The sequence below is a fragment of the Acomys minous genome (assembly GCF_964271855.1).
Source record: "Acomys minous genome assembly, chromosome: 5".
Taxonomy (NCBI): domain Eukaryota; kingdom Metazoa; phylum Chordata; class Mammalia; order Rodentia; family Muridae; genus Acomys; species Acomys minous.
Window position 1 is genome coordinate 27,977,991 of NC_140494.1, and position 18,566 is coordinate 27,996,556.

The following is an 18,566-nucleotide window of genomic DNA, read 5'->3' on the forward strand; positions in this document are numbered from 1 at the left end:
AGAATCAAACCCTTCTAAATGTCAAAATATTACATTTACACTGTAATAATTTTTAAGACAGGGAGAATAATGCCAACTGCACTCTTCCTCATCTACCTCAAATTTTGTTTTTATCATCCATTTCCTTTCCTTTATCCTAATAATACCATCGCCATGCCTGATGTCAAAGCACTTCAGAGCTCCAGCTTTGTTGACTGCCACACACTTCTCTTCCTTGAGCTGGCTCCACACCCAGTCTGCTGCCTTCTTCAGCATCTTGGGGTCTCTAACATAATCAAGCTTTCCCTTTCACAGTTTCATGCACTGGCCTCTCTGGGCCACCATGCAGGGACACCCCTGACACATGCCTGGCCTTAGCAGCTTTCCTCTGCTGTAGAAGGAGGTTCCATAATCCCTTTCTTGTATTCTTTACTCTAAAGCCAGAACCTTGTGACTGAACCTGCCAAGTTCTGCTTCTTGCTGGGGCTGAAACTTGGACCCCTCGCTCAATTGCATTTGCACCAGCTTTCTGTTGTTCATCGTTTCACACTGGTTTTTTTTTTTTTTTTTTTTTTTTTTGTCGAAGGCCAGCTTTGACATCACAAGGCAAATTGAGGTGGGGTGTAGAGTCAGCAACTGCTAACTCAGCAGACTTTTATCTGAGGAAATAAAGCTTGATTCACTGGGGTGATGTCTCCCTGTAACCACTGAAATACTCTTGTGACTTACTGGAGCCAGTACTCTCTATGGCCAGCGAAATAGAAAAAGTAAAGGGGGAAACAATCAAACACACACACACACACACACACACACACACACACGCGCGCGCGCGCGCACACACACACACACAATGGATGAAGCAAGCTTCAACAAGCTTCAACAACCTCACACACAAACACACACACACACACACACACACACACACACATACACACACACACACATTTTGTGGATCGAGCAAATCTCCAACCATTTTACATATATACATGCAAATTCGCACATTGGGTGGATGGAGCAAAGCTCCAACCAACTTTACATATATACGCATATACATACATATATATTGGGTGGATGAAGCAAACTTCTGCGAGCAAACACCAACAACTGTGCATATACACATATATACATGTACACATTTGGTGGATGAATCATTCTCTGCTCCAGCAGCAATGCCTGAAAAAGATCAAGCTCTAGTGTTGTAAGTGCCAATGATACCACCCAGTGAGAGGATAGACGCCCCCTAGATGTTTCACACAACCCACATATTATGAGGGATGTAGTGACAGTGAGGACAGCAAGCAGAACAAAGCTCCACGGCAGCATGAAGTCCTCAGGACGCATAGTCCCTGGGGCTCTGCCTCTCTGAGGCTCACCTGCAGCAGTTGTGCTAACCGGTGGGCTGAATTCCATGCATTCTAAAGCTGTTTTGATGTTCCTCCTGCATGACCCTCAACAGTTTTCAATTGGGTTATTTGTTTTCTTGGTGTTCAGGGTTTTGTTGTTGTTGTTGTTGTTGTTGTTGTTGTTGTTGTTGTTTTAACGTCCTTTGTATATTCTGGACACTAAGGCTTTGTTGCGCGCATAGCTGGTAAGCGTTCTTCCCATTCTGTGGGTTGACTGTTCACTTGGGCGACAGTGTTCTTTGCTATACTAAGTCTATAGTTTCACGGGGTTGCCTTTATTAATTGTTGGTCTTAATGGCTGCGCTATTGTAGTCTCTCTCAGAAAGTGCTTCCTTGTTCCAGTGAGTTCAAGAATATTCCCCACTTTCTCCAACGTCAGAGTCAGTGCCCAGTCTCATGTTCAGGTCCCTGGTCCATTTGGTGTTGAGTTTTGTGCCTGGTGAAAATGATTGAGTTTCATTCTTCTATGTGTAGCTATCCAGTTTGACGGGCACCATTTGTTGAAAACGATATCTTTTCTCCAGTTTCTTTTTTAGGGAAGGAAGATTTCTCTGTATAGCCTTGGCTGTCCTGGAACTCACTCTGTACGCCAGGTTGGCCTCGAACTCACAGAGATCTGCCTGCCTTTGCCTTGCCGAGTGCTGGGATGACAGGCGTGGGCCACCATGTCTGGCTCCTAATAGTTTTTAGCATCTATTAAAATCAAGCAGGTGGCTGTGGGACTGTGGGCTTATACATGGGTCCTCAGTTCTATTCCAGTGGTTGGGGTCTGTTGTTATGCCCAGTACCATGCTGTTTTTATTACTGTAGCTCTGTAGTATATACCTTGAAGTCGAGGATAGCAACACCTCTAACAGTTCTTGATCAATATATGCAGACACTGGATTAGTTGCTTGAGTCTGAGTGTGCACCTGAGGTGATGGTCTGGGGATGGCTTACCTGTCAGTGTGGTAGCTAGGGGACCTAAATCTTATCCCCAGAAGCCACTATGAAAGGAGAGAACTGACTCCCAAAACTCACCTCCTAACCGCCACATGTGCGTGCACCATAGTACATATGTTCCCCCAATAATAAATGGAATATTTTTAAAAATTAGAAAACTCTTCAAATCCATCCTTTTAAAAAAGGCATTTAACTGTACTTATACGTTGTATAAGGACTTAGAAGAAAAGGTGTGTACATGTTTGGTTACAGATGCATTTCTCTCAGGTGTTTTTGGTGTGCAGTTGAGTCCTCGGTCAGAGAACTTACAGCCATGGAAGGCTGAGCTGTGTGAGGGGCCCATACACAAAAGCGCATGCGTGTCATAAATACAGGGTGAGACAAACTCTTATGCTTCCACTGCACCTCAGGTATTTCCTGGGGCCTCTGCAGACCCACATGGCTGCATTTATATATATTCACTGAGTGCTTGAGTTTGTCTGCTGAGTGTAACTGACAATCTCCCCTGCCCTGCCCCACACTTAACTGTTCCTGTGCACAGTTTTGTTTCCTGTGTTTAGTCAGTATTGCGTTAGCAAAGACATGTAGATTTTTTTCAAAAAATAGTCAAAATTCTTCACTTACTCTTTCTCTGTGGACTTACTTCCTCCAAACCTCTTCTGTCTCACTTTCCATCTCTTTAGAGATCTCAAAGACGTTTTCTGTTTGTTTCCCACTATGAATGTTCTCGATACCTGTGCCTTGTGCTGGCACTGGGCTCAGACTGCTACTCAGAAGCACAGCCTCTAGCACTAAGCTACACCTCCCAACCTCTCTGTTGTTTTCTTGGGTGTACTTTCTTCTTATAGATTGTATTCTACGGTTACCAAACCATATTTTCAGACCCATTTTTGAAAACATTATATAGAACTATGCTTTTCTTCTTCACCCTGGCTACTGACTTCTGGGCTATAGCTAATATTTCATATTAAGTTAAAATTCAATGTTAACATACTGAAATTGATAGTAATCATTATAAAGTTCTGTATATAGTTATAATATTAACCACTTGTCTGCCTTGCATATCAATTGGCCTGGTCTTATATCAATACTTAGTACAAGCTAAGAGGAGGAAACCTCAAATGGAAAAAAAAATGCCCAATAAGATCCAGTTGTAATAGATGAGTCTATATGGCATTTTCTGAATCAGTGATTGATGGGGAAGGCCCGGCCCACTGTGGGTGGTGCCATCCCTGGGCTGGTGTCTCTGGATCCTGTACAAAACCAGACTGAGCAAGCCAGGAGGAGTAAGTCAGTAAGCAGCACCCCTCCATGGCCCCTGCATCAGCTCCTGCCTCCAGGTTCCTGCCCTGTTTGAGTTCCTCTCTTGGCTTCTTTTGATGGACTGTGATTCAAGACACACATTCGAAGAAAAACCTCTCCTCCCCAAGCTGCTTTGTTCACAGTGTTTCATCACAGCAATTGTAACCCTAACTAAAACATCAATTATCTAAGATTATAATTTAGTCCAATTGATTTCAAATTAAGTTACTTGAGTCAGGATTTCAATTTGCAGATGTTCCTCACATTTGATAGGGTATAATGTTAATTTAAACAATTACTAGGTATTTACTCTTTATTTAAAAAAAAAAAAACCCTCTCCTCCTCTACCTTCTTGCAGAATGAAGAAGATCTTTAATATGTCTCCAAAGAAAGGGCATGGGTGTGAAGGCAAAGGGCACCATCTTCGTGAAGTTTCAAAAGCCAATCAAGCTGAAATGAGAGTTCCAGTTACCATGTTAAGCCTTGAAGTAATCTGTCACCAGTTGTGGGATCAAAATCACTTAACCTTGGGAAAAAGAAATGTCTGAAAACTTCTAACAGCTTGAAGACTGAACTATAGTATTACATACATGGCATCAGAGAAACACGTGTCTTTTTTACTAGAAGGGCACAGGATTGATTTCTCATCTTAAAACTGGCTTGTGGGTAGAGGCAAGCAGTACACCATGGCACTGCTAAGAAGTGCAAGTAGGAAGTCATGGAGCTGTAGTTGACACAGCAGGGAATGTAAGCGCTGAGTTACAGAACTCAGTAGCTGCCAGTGCGCGCACAGTGAAGCCATCCTCACCTTCCCCCTTTTCCATAGTGCCTAATTTGAGGGGAATTCTGGAGACACATTGGCATCCTAGGAATTTACAGGGGGAGCCAGGCGTGGTGGCGCATATCTTTAATCCCAGCCCTCGGGAGCTAGAGGCAGGAGGATCTCTGAGTTTGAGGCCAGCCTGGTCTACAAAGCAAGTCCAGGACAGCCAGGACTACAAGAGAAACCTTGTCTTGAAAAGAAAGAAAGAAAGAAAGAAAGAAAGAAAGAAAGAAAGAAAGAAAGAAAGAAAGAAAAGAAAGAAAAGAATTGAATTTACAGCAGAAAGGTTCTGTGCAAAATCTTCTACGTAGTCCTAGAATGTTTTTGTGGGCATCTGGCTCTTCTCATCAGCATTGCCTCAAGATGTTTGCTCACCACTATGGGCTGGTGCTCGCTCGCTCTTCCCCCCCCCTCTCTGTTTTCCAGTCTCCTCTTTAAAGACCACTAACTTCTGTGCAGGAAGTGGCTTTTACTGAGTCATTTTCAAACCAGTCTTTCCCTTTTTCCTATTAAGTTGCTCGATTTAGTGGCTTCAGAGATTTGTTTCCTTTCTGCATCTGTGATTTGGGAAAATTTGGGGGAACAGTTTGTCTCTGTGCCCATCAGCTGAGGTTGGGGCAGCTTTATGTCTCCAGTTGCTGGGAACGTTGCTGTTATCCTGGGCTACCACTTCAGCTGGGGAGGCAGCTGGAACTCCTGTCCTGGGACGCCTGGATTGCAGTGTCACTTGGGTAGTAGTTGGAACCCCTCCCCCACCCCCAAGCCATCTCTGCAGCCCTTAGGAGCATAAGCCCTATCACAGTTGTTACTGATTTCAAATATTCAAAACTACAAATACTTATTATGCCCTTAACTTGTTCTCTGAGTTACTGGTGCAAATCAAGAGTATTCCGCACAGAGTGAGTTGCTGGATTCTGATTTTAAATAATACAACGCTTTCATTTGTTTTAGGGAGAAGCAGCTACTGAAGAAAACTTAGTGTGCATTCGAGAGAATCCAAGTGCATCCTTGACCCAGATGAAACTTGAAATGAAAAAGATCGAATCTGCCATCGCTGAAGTGAACACCCAAGAGTACTTGGTTAAAAAAGAGCTGGAAGTAATTAAGCAGCTCTATCGAGGAGAGTTAGCACAAATAGACAGCATGTCATTGGAACTGAGTGAGTAAGTGGAAAAGAGCCAGAACAAGCGATGCTCATGCCTTGCCACAAAAGCACCAACACCCAGAGAACGCGGCTCATGAGATCCATAGACTGTGAATGCTCACTGCACAGTGTAACTCTGCAAAATATGTGATAAATGAGCATCTTTTAAAATGCTAGTCCAGAAAAGTTTAGTCGATTTAATCTTTATTTATTCATGAAAGTCTCCAGGTAACAATTTGCATTATTATAAGTTATATTACTACCAGTTAAATTTCAGAGTTCCCATAAGTATAAACATCAAAGGTTTAATTGCTTGAGGAAGATTATAACTAAACCCAAGCCTTCAAGTCCTGGTGACCCTACTCTGGGCACATTTTGACAAGGGTAATTTAACTTTCCTGTGATTTCCATTGTTACCACTAGAGGGAGCCTGGAGAGTGGCTGCCACCTGGACTTGAGTTTTGTGCTGGGTGATATATATGAATCTATTTGCATTCTTCTACATGCAGATATCCAAGTAGACCAGCACCATTTGTTGAAGATGCTTTCTTTTTTCCATTGCATGGCTTTGGCTTCCTTGTCAAAACTCAAGTGTCTGTAGGTGTGTGAGTTTATTTCTGGATCTTTGATATGATTCCATTGATCACTTTGCTAGTTTTTATGCCAACAGCATGTGGTTTTTATTACTGTTTCTCTGTAGGACAGCTTGAAATCAGGGATGGTGATACCTCCAGAACCTCTTTTATTATACAGGATTGTTCTAGAGATCCTGAGGGTTTTTTTGTTTGTCATATGAGTTTGAGTATTATTCTCTCAAGATCTATAAAGAATTGTGTTGTGATTTTGATGGGAATTGTGTTGAATCTGTAGATGGCTTTTGGTAGGACGGCCATTATTACTATGTTAATCCCACGAATCCATGAGAATGGGAGATCTTTCCATCTTCTGATGCCTTCTTCAATTTCTTTCTTCAAAGATGTGAAGTTCTCATAGTACAGGTCTTTCACTTGCTTGTCTAGAGTTACACCAAGATATTTTGTATTACTTGTGGCTACTGTGAAGGCTGGTGTTTCCCTAATTTATTTCTCAGTCTGTTTATCATTTGTATATATGGGAACTACTGATTTTTTTTTTTAGTTAATTTTGTACCTGGCCATATTTCTGAAGGTGTTTGTCAGATGTAGGAGTTCCATGGTAGAATTTTTGAGGTCACTTACATATACATCATATCATCTGTGAATACCGATGCTTTGACTTCTTCCTTTCTAATTTGTATCTCCTTTGACCTCCTTTAGTTTTTACTTGTTTGTTTGTTTGTTTTGGGTTTTTTAAAACTGTTCTAGCTATGATTTCAAGTACTTGAATATATATTTAGAGAGTATATAGCCTTGTCTTGTCCCTAATTTTAATGCAATTGATTTGTTTCTCTCCATTTAATTTCATGTTGGCTATTAGCTTGCTGTATATTGCCTTTACTGTGTTGAGGTAGGTACCTTGTATTCCTGATATCTCCAAGAATTTTGTCATAAAGGAGTGTTAGATTTGGTCAAAAGCTTTTTCAGCAGCCAATGAAATGATCATGATGGGTTTTTTTTTCTTTCAATTTGTTTATATGTTGGGTTACATTGATGGGTTTTCATATGTTCAACCATCCCTGAATCTCTAGGATGAAGCCTACTTCATCATGGTGTTTTTGATGTATTCTTGGATTCAGTTTGTGAGTATTCTATTGAGTATTTTTGCATCAATGTTCATGAAGGAGATTAGTCTGAAATTCTTTCTTGGTTGAGTTTTTGTGTGATTTGGGTATCAGGGTGACTACGGCCTCATAAAATGAATTTGGCAGTGTTCTTTTTGTTTCTGTTTTGTGGACTAATTTAAGGAGTATTGGTATTAGCTCTTCTTTAAAGGTCTGATAGAATTCTGCACTAAAATCATCTGGCCCTGGATCTTTTGGGGACCAGAAACTTTAATGACTGCGTTTATTTCTTTAGGGGCTATAGGTCTTTTTAGGTTGTTGACCTGATTTTGATTTAAGTTTGGTACATAGTATCAAGAAAATGATCCATTTCGTTAGATTTTACAATTTTGTGGAGTAAAAGCTTCTGAAGTAAGACCTAATGATTCTTTGGATTTCCTCAGTGTCTATTGTTATGCCCACCCTTCTCCCCCCTCCACCACCACCACCGCACGTCATTTCTGATTTTGTTAATTTGGATATTCTTTCTCTGCCTTTTAGTTAACTTGGCTAAGGGTTTGTCTATATTGTTGATTTTCTCAAATAACTAGCTCTTGGTTTTGTTTATTCTTTGTATTGTTCTCTTTGTTTCTATTTTATTGATTTCATCCCTGAGTTTGATCATTTCCTGCCATGTATCCTCTTGCATATGTTTGCTTCCTTTTGTTCTAGAACTTTCATGTGTGCTCTTAAGTCACTAATATGAGATCTCACTAATTTCTTTATGAAGACACTTAGTACCATAAACTTTCCTCTTATCACTGCTTTCATTGTGCTTCATAAGTTTGGGTATGTTGTGCCTTCATTTTCATTAATTTCTTTATTTCTTGCTTGATCCAGTAGTCATTGAGTAGAGAGTTGTTCGGTTTCCATGACTTTGTAGGCTCTCTGCTATTTCTGTTGTTGTTGAAAACCATGATGGTCTGATAAGATACAAGGAGTTACATCAAACTTCTTCTGTCTGTTGAGAGTTGCAGTGTGACAGAGTATATGATCAATTTTGGAGAAGGTTACATGAGGTGCTGAAAAGAAGGTATATTCATTTGTGTTTGGGTTTAATGTTCTGTAAATATCTGTTAGGTCCACTTGTAAAATAATGTCTGTAAGTTCCATTATTTCTTTGTTTAGAAGACTTGTCCATTGGTATGAGTAAGATATTGCAGTCTCCCACTATTAATGTATGTGGTTCAATGTGTGATTTAAGGTTTAATTATTATTATTTTTTTTTTTTACAAATGAATGTGCCAGTACATTGGGGACATCATCTTGGTGGATTTTTCCTTTGATGAGTATGAAGTGTCCTTCCCCATCTCTTTTGATTAATTTTTGTTGAAAGTTTATTTTATTAGATATTAGAATGGTGGCTACAGCTTGCTTCTTGGGTGCATTTGCTTAGAAACCCTTTTTTTTACAGCCCTTTACTCCGAGGTAATATCTATCTTTGGTGTTGAGATATGTTTCTTGTATGCTGCAGTATGATGGGTCCTTGTTTTGCACCCTGCTGTAGAAAAGAAAATGGCTATTAATGTTTATTATTAATAGCTTATAATACAGTAGCTACTATTAACCCGCTACCATATCAATAAAAGATGCTGATAGAATGTTAAATAAGCATTATTTCACCTGGGGCTGTGCAGATATAAACCCGCTAAGCTACCTTATTACCTGCCACCCCCACATCCCATGCCATTGGCTTTAACCATTCCTACCTGGGATACTTCCCATCCATAATGCTGTAAACACTTGCTTATTCTTTTCATCTGGACTGCTTCTCTGCACCACCACCTCTGAGTAAATTCCTCCCCAGCCATGTGGTTCTCTCCATGCCAACCCATAGTGGCCCCACTTCCTCTTCTCCTCTTGTACCTATCTCTCTCCTTCCCATGATCCTTCTGTCCTTCAAGCCTTCGAACTTTAGCTCTGCCTCTCACTTCTGCCCTGCCCATGGGTAGGCCCTTTATTTAGCCAATCAGGGATAATTTGGAGGCAAGGCTACACGGCATTACTTGGGGCATGTGATAGTCTGCTCTTAAAAGGCAGTAAGCAGACTTGGGGAGCAGAATCATTAACAATTAATGCAAAGCACCAGACCATGCATTAACAGCATCCATTCTGGTAGTCTGTGTCTTTTTATTGGGGAATTGATTTCATTGATGTTCAGAGATATTAAGGACCAGGGGTTGTTAAATCCAGTTACTTTTCTGACAGTGGTGCACATGCTTCCCTTCTTTAGGTTTTGCTGATATGAAGCTTTTTATTTCCTGTGTTTTCTTGGATGTAGTTTACCTTGTTGGGTTGTTGTTTTCCTTCTAGTATCTTCTGTAAGGTTGGATTGGTTTTTCTTGAACATTGCACACACTTCCATGAAGTTGGAAAATATGGGTATTTTGTTTTGTTTTTAATCCAAACTAACCCTAAGTCTACTAGCCTCACTGCACAAGACAAGAAACTTGAAAAGCCACAAAAAGGTACTTTACCAATAATGAATTAGTTGATAGCCCAGAAAATGAACTCAAAAGAATGACAGTAAGTATGCTCAAAGAAATCAAAGAAAATTCTGAATGAATTTCAAGAATTTGCAAACAAATGGCTGAATAAAACAAGGAAGTCCATTCAGGATCTATAAGCAATAGAAACAGTGAAAAAATCCTCCAAAATGTTGGAAATGAGAATTTTTATGTTAAAAATAAGTTTCATGGAAACCTCACCAAAAACTTGTAACCAAGGAAGTTTAGAATATCAGGGCTTCTTCACAAAATCTAAGTCGAAGTGGATCAAAGACAGCAACATAAAACCAGACACACTGAGTCTGTTAGAGGAGAAAGTGGGGAAGAGCCTTGAACTCATTGGCTCAGGAGACAACTTCCTGAACAGAACACCAACAGCTCAGGCTCTAAGATCAACAATTAATAAATGGGACCTCATGAAACTGAAAAGCTTCTGTAAGGCAAAGGACACTAACAACAGAACAAAACGTCAGGCTACAGATCAGGAAAAGAACTTTACCAATCCCACATCCAGCAAAAGTTAATGTCTAAAATAAATAAAGGACTCAAGAAATTAAACAACAAACAAAACAATCCAACTAAACAATGGGGCTCAGAGTTAAACAGATCTTCCTGGTCTGGGCTGCCTCCCAGGAACACGTTGATATCTAAGGGCTATGCAGAACTGGCTCCATCCCTCACATGCAGGAGAGCTAGCCCCATCTCTCATGTGAGGGAGAGCTAGCCCCATCCCTCACATGCAGGGGAGGTAGCCCCATCCCTCACATGTGGGAGAGCTAGCCCTGAGGGCATGAAAGCAGGAAAGCTGATCCTGCCCCTGGCCAACTTCAGTACTAGGGAGAGCAGCTCCCTAACATTGCGGGAGTTGTGGGTGAGCTGGCCCCAGGATATGAGCATGGCAGATCTAGCCCCATTACTTCCGTGCAGTGGCGTGAATGAGGGAGAGATACCCTTTCTGCCCCTCTCCCCTCATCACTGGGAGACCAGGCTCTGAGATCAAAGCAGGCGAGCTATACCTGCCCTTTACCTGTTGTAGCACTTAGGAGAGCAGGCCCTGCACCTTTCCTGGACAACAGGGTAGAGCTGGCCCTGGGAGTGGGGGCAGCAGTTATTGCTGCCGAGCTACCACGTAGGGTGTAAAAGTGGGAGAGCCACTGGGCTAACCAGCTCAGATATCTCTCAGACCCAGATCCAGGCCTTTGAGTTGGCCCACCCCAACATGTATAGCATCAGTGAACTGCTGGAGTGCATGAAGGGGCCGGTCCTACAGATCCAAACTTCAGGATCTCCATGGCACAAGGCAACAGCAAGATATCTGAGAGGAGTCCCAGTGAGATTCCAGTATTGATAGAGTAGCAGAAGCCAGGGGCCTCATACCTGACCAATGAGTCATTGCAATGACTATATGAAGCAAAGAAGCGTGGACTAACAGGAATACCCACACAACTGCGGCACACTACAGTTTCACAATGAGATTTTTTTCCTCTGTTGTGGGGGAGGTTGTAAGGGTGTAGGGTAGTTATGAGGGGAAGGGGAGATGAGTGAGGTTGAGGTACATGATGTGAAATTCACAAAGAACCCATAAAAATTACATAGAAGGAGGAAAGGAAAGGAAAGAAAGAAAGAAAGAAAGAAAGAAAGAAAGAAAGAAAACACAGTACCCATTGATTTGTTGCCTCCAAGAACTGTTTTTTGCCCATCAGAGATGCTGTGTCCCTCAGAATAGTGATCCACACTGGCCTGGTAGTTTGAGGAGACCACATAATATGTGTCCCTTGCAATGGCAGGCACAGCTTGTGCCTTGAAGGCTCACAAAAGCCAAGTTAACATCTGGAGCCAAGACACTTCAGATAACAGAATACGCTCTGGTGTTTTAGATGAAAGTTGTTGTCTGTGCCCCTGTTAATGCTCTTTGTTGTAAGACAATCAACACCTCAGATGCAATAAAACATTTATGGGTAGATATTAGAGTAGAAGTTCCCAGTCATGCGAATAGAACCTCTGGCCCGTGGGGAGACCTAACATTCCACTGGGACATGTTCAGTTGATTAAGGGACCATCCCTAGGAAGGGATAGGCACAATAATCAGTGCTTTAATGAGATACTATGTTTTCCTTGTTGGAGTCCCCACCCCCACCACCCAGTGCAGAAGCTTCGGGGCTGCAGTCATGTAGGGTTGTACGTCTGCCCACTCCTCTGAGTCACTCAGAAAAGCTTAGCTTTTCTTCTTCCATTCTCTTTTCTAAGCATGCTTTCCTTAACAGTTCTCGCCTTCATTGGCTTCCTCCTTATTTCTCTAGTTCCACCTCCCCCACCTCCTCCACCCCCCCCAACCCCCCCACACACACACAGTGTGGCCGGTTGTGTGGCCTCCACACCAGCTTTAGTAGCAAGCCTCCTTCCTGTCCCTGTTCCACTCTCCTCTGGGCAGCGCTGACCTTCACAGCTTGCCTGCCCGATAGCTGTTTTTCTAAACTCTAATAAAATTGTCCTTGTGGTTTCATTTGAATCCAATTTTAACTTCTTCTATTAACGAGACTAAGAATCCCAAAGGGAGACCCCCAATTTCCCCCATATCGTAAGCTGGAAAAGACAGCTAAGCTCCTGAAGAGCCACTCGCCGTGGTGGAACATGTACAATGTGAGAATACAAAGTGCTGAGTTGGAGCCTGCAGTGCCTACTGGCCCCTTCCTACCTGATGTGCAGGCGTTTTTATTTCATAAGTAATGTCTGTTGGAAAGAAGCTTAAATCCTTCTGTGTGGCCACTGTCCTGAAGAAGGCATCAACAAATGATTTACACTCAGCGAGAGATCTTTGCTTGCATCATCATCTGAAGGCTTCCCTTTTAAGACTGCAGGTGATGGAACATAGTGGCCAGCTGGAGGACTTTTAAAGGCAGGCGCCAGGGGCTGACAGGGCAGGAGGTCTCCTCCCTTGCAGATTGGTGTGGGTTCCATTCCAATGAGAGAATCAGTGGTAGGAGTTCTACTTTCTTCTTTTACCATACAGTTGTTTTTTTCCCTCCCTCCACAAGATTATCTTTCCCAGATAATGGAACCTATTAGTAATATTTTGATCTTGGACTTGCCAGCCTCCAGAAGCATAGAAAATACATTCTTGTTTTTTATAAAGTATCCACTCTCAGGTATTCCACTGTAGTTGAGCAAAGGAACTAAAGCATCCTCCTTAAAAAAAAAAAAAAAAGGCAGGGAGATGAGCGATAGAGTGCAGCCATGTGAAGACCAATGACCCGAGTCCAGGAACCCATGATGGAAGAGGACCAACTCCTGAAAGTTGTCCCCTGATCTCCAGACTTGCTGTGACACAAGTATGCCATCATTTCATTCACACACATATACACACACACATACACACACACACACACACACACACACACACACACACACACACACACACACACACTGACAAATATTAAAAGCAAATTTTCTCTTCCTGGAAGGGGGTGGTGGGGATAGACTGACAGTCCCTGTGGCTTTGGCTGAGGGAGGTCTGGAAGGGATAAGGAAGGCAGCCTGTTCCCATTTTAGCCTATGGAACAGTGCTTTGGTCAGCCTTCCCCACTGACTAGTGACAGCGAGAGTAAACCCACTCTCTGGAAGCTAGTCAGCATGGCAGCCACAGAACTCTGGGAGTTGGCAAACCAGCGACTGCTATAACTTGGGTAATTCTGCTCTCAGAGCCCAAACCCAGGTTTTCCCTAAGTGCTACTCAGCTGGCGGGAACCCAAAGCCCCAAACACAAGACCAGCGCCTCATGGACAGTCACCTAGCTCTTGTTTCTCTGTGATTTCACCTTTGTTCCTTCGTTGGGCGGGATGTTGGCTACAACAGGGTTGAACCTTGGGAGGTGATGACGGACAGCACTGGGACTTGTGGCTGGCTTTGATAGAGTCTGTGAGCAGGCGTGTGGGACAGAGGCATAGAACTTTCCATGTTCGTTATACTTCCTATGCTTAGTTATTTGGGTCGTTAAAAAGTGAGACGGGCGATTCACCAGTGAACATACAAAGTCTGTAGTTCTGAAGGAACTGTTGAGGACCCTGTGAGGGTGCTGGTCATTTTCCTGCATAGCCACAAGGTGGCGCCAATGTTCCATCTTAAACATTACACCTTAGTTTTCATTTTCCACAAGATTATAATCTGTTGGGTGGTTTGATTACAATCTTCCCTAGAATAGAGATTATCGTAATTTCGTTCACAAGGAAATTAGAGTGTAACACTCAAAGCCAGAGACGGGCACATTTTGAGCCTTTCTCCCACCAGGTAACTTATTTTTACGAAAAAGAGGAGCCTCCTGATGGCAGTTCCCAGGGAGGCGGTAAGCAAAGGCAGTGACTCCTCCCAGTGCAGCATTTCTGGGTTCCGATGCCAAGATCAACAGTCGCCGCGGGTTGTTTCTAATTACTCTTGTATTACTTTTTCTCGATTATTCCATAAATGGATTTCAGATTTCTGAGAGTGTCTACAAAATGAAATTTGGCTGACCACCGTTCTCTGATCACGTTGTGATGTCGGTTTTAAAGCAACTTTGAGACCGACCATCGAATCCTGCTGTGTGCACCCTCAGCTTTGAGCTCAAACCCCTGCTGATTTGGGCTGAGGCCTGGAGTGGGGAGATGGCTCCGGATTAAGCATGTCTGCTATATTCCCCCCCACCCCCACCCCCGTGTTAATTTACAAGCGTTAGAACATCTGCTCAAGTGACTTCGGCCCGAAAATGGGTTTTCTTTTTTTCACTCAACTGAAAGGTCCGCAGGTATCCTGGCATCCGGGAGAGTGGGGCTCTGGGCTTGATATCCTTAGGGCTTGATGATTTTTCCCTGTGTCCCTCCTCTCCGCCTCCCACTGCCTTGGCTTTGTGTTCAAGCAGCTCATTAGATCTTCCAGGACTTCAAAGCTCTCTCTTCGAGGCCAGCAAATGACTGAAGAGGTTCTAGTCTCTGAGGAGACCAGTTACGGTCTCCTGGGGACCAACAACCGCTCATATACACAACCATGAGCCCAGCTCCTGGGCCAGGAGGATGTGCGGGGTCACGGTCCAAGGCCTTGGGGTGGTGAGAGAGTTCACCAAGCACAAAGGGTTGGAATAGAGAAGCACTCCAAGTTAAAATGGGGGGTGGGGGGTGGGCACTGCTATGAGAACTGGGGTGTCAAAGGATCTTGTTTCAGAAAACTTGACCGTAACCCTGAGCCTCAGAATGAAAAATACTAGATTCAACGAGCTGTTTATAATTCCAAAAAGACTATTTTAGTATTTGTAAAGCTCTGGAAAATGACAAAGCTAATAGGCACGTGGCTAACTGCATCTCTTGCCCTGATGCTGACTTGGGGGAACCTAGGGCCAAGGCTAAGAGGCAGGGTAGGGTTCTTCATTGTCCTCCCATGCTTCCCCAGCCTGTTCCCGGCCCTCACTGTTGAGAGCATAGCTCTCCAGTTCTTCATCAAGGACATTTCAGTGTTCCAGAACTTTCTTACAGGCCTCTGGCCACTGTTGTGCTTCCTGCAGCTGAAGTGCTTAATATTGCCTACCTAGCTTTCAGCACTTTAACTCAAAGAAAACCCTGATAATAGCGCCTAATCCTGTGTCTGCTGGTTATCAGGAACTGAGTGTGCCGATGTCTTCCTCAGCTCTGTGACAGATGTGAAAGGAATGGATGCATGCGGAAGTCGGAATCTGAGGCACACTGTAGGGGTGTGTCGGTGTTTCCTTTCCTCTGAACATTTTCTGATTCGGACCAAGGGGCCTGCTTGCCTGATCCATACTCTGAACATACTGCCATTCGTGACCAGTTCTGCAGCCTGTGGCAGCACAAGTGTGCCTGGGCGTCTCGAGCTTCCTGTGACCATGTACCTGAAGACCTCCTGTCCACTCTGTAGAGAGCGCCGGGGACAGCCTTTGCTGCTCAGAGGGGCAGTCTGCTGCAGAGGCGGATGCGACAGGGAACTGCAAACTGCAGCTTATTGAGATTCTAATTAGAGCAGAATGTGAAGAGGCCTATCCATGGTTCTGGGGAAGAGCCAGCAACTGAAGGGATGGACGAAGAGCTGACTCTCAGAGGAGTATGGCAGGTCTAATGAGGCGGTGGCTGAGTTAATTTGTAACATATTTGGTGAGACAGTGTGCGATGTCAAGTATCATCTATAATTTATCAAAGAGTCTGAGGAGGAGATCCGTGGCCTAAATATGTCCATGGGTCCTAATCGTTCGTGCAGATGTTTTCATGTACTCGGGTGTCTCACAAAGGCAGTGCACAGCACATAGAAAACTGCTCTGGGACGCACGCACGTGCATCCGCAGGCTTTACCAGCAGACAGACAAGTGGATAGTTTAAATGGGCTGATAAGAATCAAGTATGAAGTGGTTGGGCTGGGCATTCCGTGCCTAAGGACAAAGGTGTGAGTTGGCTGAGCCCCTGGACGTGAGAAGGCCAGCAAGTGAAGAGCTGGCCTTAGAGTTGCATTCTGTGGGAAACAGTTGATGTGGGGGAAGAAAAAAAGCTAGTTGGAGATGTTAGCATGCCCAAGGCAGGGGCTGAACTACCGGGGATACTTTCAAGACACTGGGCTTTGGTCTCGCGCTGTTTCCAGATTCTGGCTTGGCAACTTTCTGGGGCCTTGAAGAGATGAGTGAAATGGGGGCAGATGTCGTGGGCCACCTCAGTCGGGCTATCGCCACTGTGCTGTGTGGCTCTGAGTTGAGGGCAGATCTGTACCTGCTGCTGTTCTGGACTTGATCGTCACTGACTTCACTCTCACAAAGTGAGTTGAGTGTCCAGCGAGCAAGTGCTCATCGGATGACGCTCTCAGCAGGTGTCTAGAAGAATAAGAGAAAAGCTCTGGACCCTTGAATAAGGGCATCAGCTGCCAAGCCTGAAAGGCCTGAGTTCCATCCTCAAGACTCACATGGCAGGAGCAAACCAACTCCTGAGGGTTGACCTCCGACTTCCACAGATACACAACACATGTTACTAACACACACACACACACACACACACACACACACACACACACACACACACACACACTGTTCTCAAAATGCTTTTAAAAAGAAAAGAAAGAAATCTAAGGCGTGTGTGTGCCCTGGGCATCCCTCGGGAGCAGCCATGATGACCAGATGACCACATGACCACAGCATCATGCTGACTTTACCTAATACTTGTCTATTCAGCTTTAAATGACAACACTCCCACTGATGAGAGTCTGCATCCCCTTGAGAGAGCTTGAGAAAGAAGCGAACGATTTTGTTTTTCAGCATTAGCTCTCAAGGCTATAGAAGAACATCTTCATTTTTAAAGTTTATTTTATTCGTTCTTTTGGAAACCTGTACAGTGTACTCAGATCATCCTTTTCCCACCCTCATCTCCTCCCAGAGTCACCAGTTCACCCTGGCCCTGGGTTCTTTATCTGCACCTGCATCCTGCTATTCCTCACCATCTCCTTCCCTTTTTCGTAGTGATTGAGTGAAATCGGAGATCAATCCCCACCTCACCTAATACCTTGGATTTTGCTTTGCTTGTTTTCTCCAGCTGTGGCTCGATCCCAGGACACGGTAGATGTTAGGTCAGGCCGCATCCTAGCTCAGCTAGCCTGGACCAGGCATCATTTCCAGACTCTTCTCTTACAGATGAACTTCTAGACATTGTTTCTTTCGTGTGCTTCTTAGGCTAGTTTTATGTCAACTACACACAATCTAAAGTCATTTGGGAAGAAGGAAGCTCAATTTAAAAAAAAAAAACTACCCACTGGATTGGCCTATGGGTGAGGCTGTGGTGCATTCTCTTAATAGAAGATTGATGTGGGAGGGCACAGGTCACTCTGGTTGGTGTCAGCCTGGACTGGTCATCCTGGATGTTATACGAAAACAGATTGAAGCCAGGCACCTGTAATTCCAGCACTCAGAGAGGCAGAAACAGGCAGATCGATACAAGTTCAAGGTCAGCCTGGTCTACAAAGTGGGTTCAGGAGAGCCAAGGCTACCCAGAGAAACTCTGTCTCGAAAAACAAACAAACAAACAAAGAGCTTGAGCAACCCATGGAGAGCAAACTAGTTAGCAGTGGCCTCCGGCTCCATTCCTGTGTCCAGGTTCCCACCCTGACTTACCACCACAGTGGGCCGTGATGTGGACATGTGTGTGAGTGAAATCAGTCCTTTGCTCCACAGGCTGCATATGCGCATGGTGTTTTACCACAGCATAGACACCATGATTGAGACACCGTCGTCTTATTAGTGCTGTATCAGACACCCTGTCAGAAGCTTAAAGCAGCAGCATTTTGCTGTCTTACACTTCTAGAATCTGAAATCAGCATCACCAGAAAAAGAGAGAGAGAGAGAGAGAGAGAGAGAGAGAGAGAGAGAGAGAGAGAAAGAGAGAGAGAGAGAGATTTTGGTAGACCATATCCCTTTCAGACACTCCCTGAGAGATCAGTTTGCCTGGCTTCTCCAGCTTCTAAAGGCTAGCTGCTCTCCTCGGCCTTGGGCCATTCCTTTGTTCTCAAAGCTAGAGTGTCTTTCCTGCATCCCTTTCCTTGATCCTACATCATCTCCTGCCCCCTGATCTGCTTTGAGGAGTTTTGTGATTGCATGGGAGACACATGTTCCAGCTTCAGTTCTTTTGCCAAAAGGTTGTGTCAGGTTGACCGTTAGCCTGGCCAGCGCTCCAGAGCATTTGCTTATAGGAGGTCTGCTGATTAGTAACATGATTCCATC

At 43.9% G+C, this 18,566-nt stretch overlaps 1 protein-coding gene across 1 annotated transcript in view; it reads left to right on the plus strand.

Annotated features, from left to right (window-relative positions):
• ANKRD26 (ankyrin repeat domain containing 26) overlaps window positions 1–18,566 on the plus strand; it is a 36,946-nt gene that overhangs the window by 16,957 nt on the left and 1,423 nt on the right. The window contains exons 8-9 of the mRNA XM_084784046.1: window positions 3,985–4,114; window positions 5,401–5,608. Coding sequence (XP_084640172.1) covers window positions 3,985–4,114; window positions 5,401–5,608 — 338 coding nt within the window. The remainder of the gene's footprint in view (window positions 1–3,984; window positions 4,115–5,400; window positions 5,609–18,566) is intronic.